The following is a 9,010-nucleotide window of genomic DNA, read 5'->3' as shown; positions in this document are numbered from 1 at the left end:
TTTCAACGATTTATGAAGTTAACATAATTTTAGAATTTGATGTTGAAAAGAATTTGAATTACGAAAACACGTTCGAAATTGGAAAACAATCCTAATCGGTTTTAGATTCAAGTTTTAAAACTAAATCCTAATTCTAGCCCAATTGGGTGAAGCCCAAATAATAAAAACCAAAACCCTTTACTTCAACATTCACGTAAAAAGCAAAACAAAAATCTCTCAAACCCTTCTTCTTGCTTTAGCCTTCACGTGAAAACACAACTCGCAAACCTTGCAACCTCTCTGCTTCAGCCACCGCCGCTCCTCCTTGCTTCTATCCCTCACGCCGCCGGCCAACAACCTCAGACACTCCTCCTCCATCGCGTGCAGCCTCCCTCGCCGGTAACTTCTTCTTCATCCTCTTCTCCTTCTTTTTTCCTTTTCCCTTTCGTTTTTCCTCCTCTCCTTATTTGACTGTTCTGTTTACTCGACAGCCACCACCGATCCGTTGACACCATCGACCCGCATAACCAACGCACACCACCAGTCGCATCGCTGCCCAACCGCCAGTAATTTTCCTCCTTCTCTCACCTCTTGCTTCGTCCTTCCCTTTCGTTTTTCCCTCCTTAACCGTGTTCTTGCACAGCACCACCAACAACCACCGTGCGGACACCAACACCGTCCACCACACTCTTCCGACCAGCTCCGCCGCCTAGTTCTGCTGCCGCGCCACCCTGCCCGCTGGCCAGCACCTCCCATCTCTTCCCTTTTGGTTAATTTCTTTAACCCTAAAACTATTTAATATTTTAATTTTTTTATGTAATTTAATTAATATTTTCATGCTTTAATTTATGGTTTTAATTATGTAAATATAAAAACCAAATTATATGCTTTGCATAACGAAATTACTAATTTTCAGATTATATATTTTGATTAAAATAGGAGTTTTAATTATTGAAGCATGAATTTTTAAGGTTTTTATAGTTTTGAAAGCATGGTAGGATGATTATAAGTTATTAAAGTTATTGTTTTTATGATTTCAAACATGTTAATTATGTTTTGGAGTAGTTTGAAATTAGTTATATTGCTGGAAATTTAAAGTATGATGCTTTGAAGAGTTTTCAACGAATTTCAATAATTAATTCAATAATTATGATGCTAGGAAATCAAATATCCAAGTTTTGATATTGGGGAAGGTTCTAAATATGTTTAGGATGTATTTAGAATGCTTTGTTATTGTTGTGAATGATTAGAAGTTGATTAGGAATCTTTATTGATTGTTTTAGGCGGATAATTCTCCGTAGACGACATTTGAAATCGTTAAAGTGGTCTATCAGTTTGTTTACACAAGATACGTACGTACCTGTGTGCTTGGAGATGTGTGTTATTGTTGAAACTATGTTGAATTTGTCAATGAACTTGGTTATGTTGAAATTTACATGTTTAATATTGTTGGATGAACCTGTTGAACATATATTTCGTTATGAGAATTATAACATGTTAGTATGGATGATTGATGCAAACATGTTGGTTGGGAACACTAGATTATTTTATATATATTGGTTTAGATCGATTGATCGTTGTTCCCTTTTAGCTTTTCACTACTTTATGAGGGCGGAGGACCTTGTTTAGTAAGTTGAAACCTTATACCCATATAGAGGGGTTGATCATTGTTAAAGGAAAGGTTGAATTAATTGGAATGAGTTCTTGATTTATACCTTTGTGATCACTTACTTAATTCCAAGATAAAAACAGTTGTGATTAATTGTTGATTGTATGACTTATGTGATTGTTGAGTCATAACAAAGTATTAATTTGTAAATCATGTAAAGTGAAACTGAATAGCAATAGCTTTAGACTGTGCACGTCTGAAGTGACGGACAATCAGGAGTTGGGGTCATGGGTCGCCTATGGCTTTTTCCGGGGCCGGATTGATCACCAGTTCTATTTTATTCAAAAGTTCCTCGATATCGCAGGTCATTGGGGTTACGAAGTCGCGCCTGTGCCTCGTCTTCCTTAATGAAGACATCTAGTAGCAACTCAGTCCCTTGACTATTTCAATTAAAATAATGTTAATGATACAAAGGTCTAGTTCAGTCAAATATAGTCTTCAAGTCAATATGTTTTGGTTATCCTTACTTATGTTTTATTAGTATCATGTTAGGGTTGTTCGTTTAATAGAATCAGGTTTGGATTATTATAGATTTAGTATGTAGTACCCAGCTTTGCTGATTACGTGATTTGTTTGTGTATGTTGATCATGGCTATGCCTTATTGATCCTGTGATGACCCATTTTGGTGAGCAGTCTCTAAGGATCAATAAGCATTGTCCATCTACAGGTTTGAAGATGATGCATCATTGGGATCGGGATTGGAGAGCTTGTATTTAGTTTTGATTCGCTTAGTTGACTTGGGTTTGTTAAATTGAACTTTAAACTTGTCGTACTAGCTACATCACTTTACTTTCGTTGATTGGTTTTGGATTTTACTCTGTAATTGATTATTTATAAACCTAAAGTTAGTTTTATGTTTTCCGCTGCAAAATTCTGAATAAGCCGTTACGTTTCCACACGGGCGATAATGCCTTGATAATTCTCTACGTTTTATATTAAAAGGTTATTTTAGAAAAGAGAGAATTGTCGGGGTGTTACAAAGTGGTATCAGAGCTTATGGTTTTACTTCAATAATTTTTAGGCGCCTAAACTAGCTAGTTTCCTAAAACGAATTTCCTAGAATTGAGCTCCTACTTATTATATCATTCAAAAATACGTACTATTTTTTTGGGGGACCAAATTCATTTTATTTTGTTTGAAAGTATATTAATATTTCTTATTTATGTTCGAAATTAACTTATTTATTTGAAACTTTTCGTTTATGTGAATTAAGTACGTTTTTTTTTCTTTTCGAATTAAAATTAAATATATTCGAAATTTAAAAAATAAAAAATAATAATTCTTTATTTTATTTATTCGTTTATTATTTATTCGTTTAATAAAATTATTTCTTACTAATCGTTCTTGTTTTATTCTTTAAATTCTTCAATGTTTGACCTATTATGATTTATTATGAGAGATGGGTAGTGTAGGAAAGGGCATATAGAATAGAAGCATTATGTCTGCATTATGTCAACATGATTGTATTTTCTCTGTCTGCTAATTTTTTATGCCTTTCCTATGCTTTACGATTGTTATTTATTCTTACTTATTATGTATTGTGGGATCGTACGGTAAGTGAGAGTACTAATTACTAACATAAATTATGTTTGAATGCTATAGATCACTAATCATGTCCGACATAGAAGAAAATAGAATAGGGAGCGACTCCAACCCTATCGTTCTGAGTGATGATGACTCCAACCCTGTCGCTCTGAGTGATTATGACTCCAAACTTATTGATTTGAGCGACGATGACTCATGCCCTATTGTTTTGAGCGATGATGAAAATGTGATGAATTATGAATCTGACAACAGTAGAAGTCGTGAGCTAGAGCGCACTTGTCGCGAGGTAATGAGAGTAGGCATGTATGATAGTGATGATGAGTCGATTCGTGAGTATGACCGTGCTGTGGGTCAAACAAAAATGGATATCTACAATGCTTTTGATAAGTGACATTTATGTCACTCTTAGGATAGTACTTTGCCTCTTTTTATTCTTGTTTTTGTTTGTTTTCTTCCCCTTTTGTGCTTATTTTAGTCCCCTTTGCTCTTACATGCTTAGTTGACTCGATTTTTCTTAATTACCGTCCTTTCGCCTTGTTTTTCTTATTTTTTGTCAAGCTTTTGCTTTTTCACGGGTTTGTTAATGTGTAGGAAAACAAGTAAACGGACGGAAAAGTCAATGGAAGTCAACGGTACCCAAGGAAAGCTCGAAGTGGAAAAAGGAGTCAACGAATCAAGAACTCAAGAAGTTCGGCCGAACTTCTGAAGTGTTCGGCCGAACCGAAGCAGAATTTCTGAAGCACACAAGCCCAGAAGTTCGGCCGAACAATTCTGAAGGTTCGGCCGAACTTCCTTATGTTCGGCCGGACTCCCCCAAATTGTTCGGTCGAACCTCTCCAAGAGCAGTTCCTGTTTCTCCTCATGTTCGGCCGAACCTGCCTCTTAGTTTAGCCGAACCTGCCTCTTAGTTTGGCCGAACTTTCTTTTTGTTCGGCCGAACCTGCTGCCAGCGCTGAGCCGTTTTTTCGGGACTATTTAAAGCATTTTAGAAACTTTTAGAATACCTAGTTTTTTACAAAAGTAGTCTGAAAATTATTTTAGAGAGAGAAAGGAGGAGAACTTCATTCATTGCTCATTGTATTGCTTGGGATTCTCCCAAATCTTGGATTTGAAGCTTCATTGTAAAAATTCTCAACTCTTGTTTCCATTTATTGTCATTAATTTCTGATTTTTCTTACTTTTGTCTCTTATTTTCTCATTAATAAAAAACCCCCAAAAATAGGCACTTTTATATTTTTCCTTCCTACTTGTTTGATTATTTAGCTTTTCCTAATCCTTTATGATTAGACTTACTAGTTTCTTTGCTAATCTTTTAAGATTTGGTGATTTTGATTGGATTCTTGATGATTGTTTTGCTTATAGATTTGATTGCCATGATGAAATTAGCTTAAACTATTTGGTTAGAGATTTTTGCCTTGATTATTCGGAAATGCATACTCCTATTGAATATATCATGTTGAAATTTGTGGTTAATTCCATGAGTGAGTAGTCTTCATCTAGGGATTTGGGTGTAGCCTAGGGTTTCCATGTATGGGGTTTTAAGGTAGGATTTATTAGTTTTTGCAATTAAATTTATAAGTTGGGGGGTTTCTTGTTGCTTGCTTGGTTAGACGTAACTTTGCTTGGTCAATGGAATACGATGCATTGATTTGGCAAGGGATTGTGAGTCATTGCGTTGTATGATTTTGATCGGATTTATTTTGATTGATTCTTAGCCCTTGGGTTGATGCGGAAGCATGATTCATTGTTTGAGAGTATTAAAGATCAATTCCCCTTTTCAATTTGTCTTTGCAAGTCTAGTTAATTCCCATATCCTTAATCCCCTATTGCATGTACCCCTTGGTGAACCCCAATTCCCTAGTGTTTTTAATCCTTGTTTAACATTCTAATCGTTTAGTTTGAATTTTATTTTTCATCAACCAACCCCTTTTTGAACTAGCTTATGTTAGAATTTCTAGCTACGAAACTCGCAATTCTCTGTAGATATCGACCCTTTGCTTGCCACTCTACTTGATTCTTGTGGTTAGTTTAGGTATTTGAATTTATTTAGGTGTAAGACTAGCAACGGCCTAGTTTTTCCCTTTATCAAATTGGCGCCGTTTCTCGGGATTTGCGGCTAAGTTTAGTAGCTTTTAGTGTATGAGTCTAGTTATTTCAATTTCTTTCCTCTTTTCCTTTTTGATTGCCAATGCTAATGTTTGCTTGAGTGTGCATGCCAAAAATTCCTAGAGCATCTCCCCTCATTCCTCAAGATCCGGAAATTGAGCGGACATTTCGTGCTAGGCGACGAAGCTTGCAACGAGCATCTAACAACATTGATCATCAAGAGGAACACGATTTTCATTTTGTGCACGAAGAAGTAGAAGATTCGGACGAAGAAAAAGGAAAGTCTCCGATCTTTCAAAAGTAGTTCAAGTGATACATTTCTAATGGCGCATGATTTGAGGAGTTATGGTGCCCCGGTGGCCTATGAGGCAAAAAGTGCCATCTCACTTCCGGCCTTGGAGGCTACCGATTTTGAGTTACATCCCGCACTTATTGGGATGGTTCAAAGGAGCCAATTTACCGGGTCGAGACTTGAGAGCCCTAGGGAGCATCTAAAGACTTTTGTCGATTATTGCTCCACGGTGAAACACAATGGGGTAACCCAATAATACATTCGAATGTCACTCTTCAAGTTCTCCTTGATCGGTAATGCAAGAAAATGGATCGATGACCTCAAGGCAAACTCCTTAACCTCTTGGAATGAGGTGACGGAGGCATTCATCAACAAATATAGTAGCCCCGCGCAAACCGCGGACTACCTCTCCAAGATGATGACATTCAAGGAAAGGACCGATGAAACCCTTCAAGAGTCATGGGAAAGATTCAATGTGCTTCTTCGCCAATGCCCACATCATGACATAGAGATGGGGGTGCTTCTCCATTGCTTCTACCACAGGCTTTCTAAGGCCTCTAGGACGGCCCTAGATGCGGGAGCCGGGGGGGCAATCATGAAGAAGAGCTTGGAAGAAGTTTTTGACATCATTGATGATGTGGTCCGAAATTGTGAAGATTGGAACGATGATAGAAGAGAATGTGACAAGAAAGGAGGAAGGTAAGACCTTGAGCCGATCCATGCCTTTGTTTGATGCTCTCGTCACACAACTTCAAAGGTCCAATTCTATCCCTTCTTGTCCTTCTACTCCCCAATTCCCTTCTAGTGTCATGTCTTGTGCTTTGTCTTGTGATTATTGTGGTTCATTTGAGCATCCCTCTTCATATTGTTATCCTTTCGACCAACCCATGGAACAAGTTAATGCTTTTAATAATGCAAGCAACCAATGGTTTGATCCTTATTCCAACACCTATAACCCCGGTTGGAGGCACAACCCAAGGTTTAGTTGGAAGGATGATCAAACCCAAGGTCAAAACCAATTTCAAAACCATGGGAATGGTCGAAATCAAGGCAACTATGAGGGTGGAAGTTCAAGCTATTATGGGGGTCCAAGGAATCAAAACTATTCCCAAAATTTTCAAAATCAAGGCCAATCCTCAAACTTCCAAAGACCACCACCACCACAAAGCTATCAAAGTCAAGGGAGTTACCAAGGTCAATCCTCCTCTTCTTCTCAATTTTAAAAACCGCCTCCACCACAAAGCTTCCAAAATCCCCCTCCCGATTTTCAAAGACCTCTCCTCAATGCTCCACCTCCTCAAGAGTCCAATATTGAAACAATGTTGAAAACATTCATGACTCAAGTCAACCAAAAGTTTGATTCCATGGCCACCCATAATAAAATGCTTGAAACACAAATTGCGCAATTGTCATCCTCTAATGCTACAAGTGTTCCCGGTTCTTTACCTCCTCAAGGGGTAAGTCTCAGTGAGACCCATCAAGCTAATGCTATTGTGACAAGAAGTGGGAAAAACCTTGTGAATTCAACTACTAAGAGTCCAACTCAAGGAGAGAGTGAGCCCGTTAATGAGAGTGAGCCTATTTTTGATACCACCATAGATGAGGAAGAGGTTGTGGTGAGTGAGCCAATGGTTGTTGAAGTTCCAAAGAGAGTGGTCCCTCCTTACAAGCCCAAATTGCCTTTCCCATCTCATTTTGCCGGAGCTAACCTTGATGATCAATTTGCAAAATTCCAAGAAGTCCTCAAGAACCTCTTTGTGAACGTTCCTTTTGCCGAAGCCCTTAGGCAAATGCCTACATATGCCAAGTTTTTGAAGGAGATCCTAACCAAGAAGAGGGTTGTGGATGTGGTTGAGACCATTAGCCTACCCGAAATTTGTAGTGCCATTAACCAAAACAAGTTGCCCACCAAATTGAAAGATCCCGGGAGTTTTTCCATCCCTTGTGCAATTGGGGAACTTGTCATAGATAAAGCCCTATGTGACTTGGGAGCAAGTGTGAGTGTAATGCCATTCTCTATTTTTCAAAGGTTCAATGTGGGAGAGTTGAAGCCTACCCAAGTGTCCCTCCAATTAGCCGACCGTTCGGTGAAGCTTCCATTGGGAAAGGTAGAGGATGTGCCTATGAGGATCGGGAAGTTCTTTATTCCCGTAGATTTTGTGGTCTTAGAAATGGAGGAGGACCCTAATGTCCCAATCATCTTAGGAAGACCTTTTCTTTCCATCGCGGGAGCAATCATAGATGTGAGAGGTGGTAGACTATCCCTTAGTGTGGGGGATGAGAAAATTGAGTTTCAAATTAACCAAATCATGAGATGCCCCTCCCATATGGATGATTGTAAAAGGATTGATATCCTTGATGAGATTGTCAATGAGTCTATGAGCATGCATATGCATTCTACTAACGATGTTCTTGAGTATGTTCTTGTGCATGATCCCAATGAATGCAATGCCACCATGGAGACTAAAGAGATGCTTTTATCTATGGATTGTGAAGAACCCTTGGTGTCCGTTGAGACCACCAAGGAGGTAAGCAAGCTTGAACTCAAACCCCTCCCCTCTAATCTAAAATATGCTTACCTTGATGATGCAAGTCCGATAATTGTCAATGCTAAACTCAACGATGAAGAGCTTTCCAAACTCTTGAATGTTTTGAGAAAATATAAAAAGGCCATTGGGTATAGCATTGGTTATTTGAAAGGGATTAGCCCGGATTTTTGCATGCATCGAATTGTTCTTGAAGAAGGTCATAAACCTTCTATTGAGCCTCAAAGGAGATTGAATCCCAATATGAGGGCAGGGGTATGGGAAGGAAGTGGTAAAACTATTGGATGCGGGAATCATTTATCCAATTTCGAATAGTAAGTGGGTTTTCCCCGTCCAAGTAGTACATAAAAAGGGGGGAATGACCGTCATTAAGAACAATAATGATGAGTTGATCCCCACTAGGGTTGTGACCGGTTGGCGCATGTGCATAGATTATCGCAAACTAAACACCGCCACCCGAAAAGACCACTTCCCTCTACCATTCATAGATCAAATGTTGGAAAGGCTTGCCAAGCACAAATATTTTTGTTTCTTGGATGGATATTCGGGATTCTTCCAAATTCCCATCCATCCAAGTGACCAAGAAAAGACAACATTCACATGCCCAATTGGCACCTTTGCATATCGAAGGATGCCGTTTGGGTTGTGCAATGCTCCGGCAGACTTCCAACGATGCATGATGGAAATCTTTTCAGAATTTCTTAAGAAAATCAAGGAAGTCTTCATGGACGACTTTAGTGTCTATGGAGAAGACTATGATTCATGCCTAGTCAATCTAGGAAAAGTATTGAAAAGACGTGAAGATGTGAACCTTGTTTTGAATTGGGAAAAATGTCATTTTATGGTTGAGGAAGGCGTTGTCCTTGGTCATG

General features: G+C 38.6%; 1 protein-coding gene across 1 annotated transcript; it reads left to right on the top strand.

The window, feature by feature from the left end:
* Positions 1-6,911: 6,911 nt before the first annotated feature.
* Positions 6,912-8,453, top strand: LOC110791920 (uncharacterized). Its single transcript, XM_056839164.1, has one exon. The coding sequence runs from the start codon at positions 6,912-6,914 to the stop codon at positions 8,451-8,453; it is 1,542 nt and encodes a 513-aa protein (XP_056695142.1).
* Positions 8,454-9,010: the final 557 nt, after the last annotated feature.

The sequence above is a fragment of the Spinacia oleracea genome, chromosome 3 (genome assembly GCF_020520425.1).
Source record: "Spinacia oleracea cultivar Varoflay chromosome 3, BTI_SOV_V1, whole genome shotgun sequence".
Taxonomy (NCBI): domain Eukaryota; kingdom Viridiplantae; phylum Streptophyta; class Magnoliopsida; order Caryophyllales; family Amaranthaceae; genus Spinacia; species Spinacia oleracea.
The sequence above is the reverse complement of the archived record's forward strand: the minus strand, read 5'-3'. Positions and strand labels throughout refer to the sequence as shown.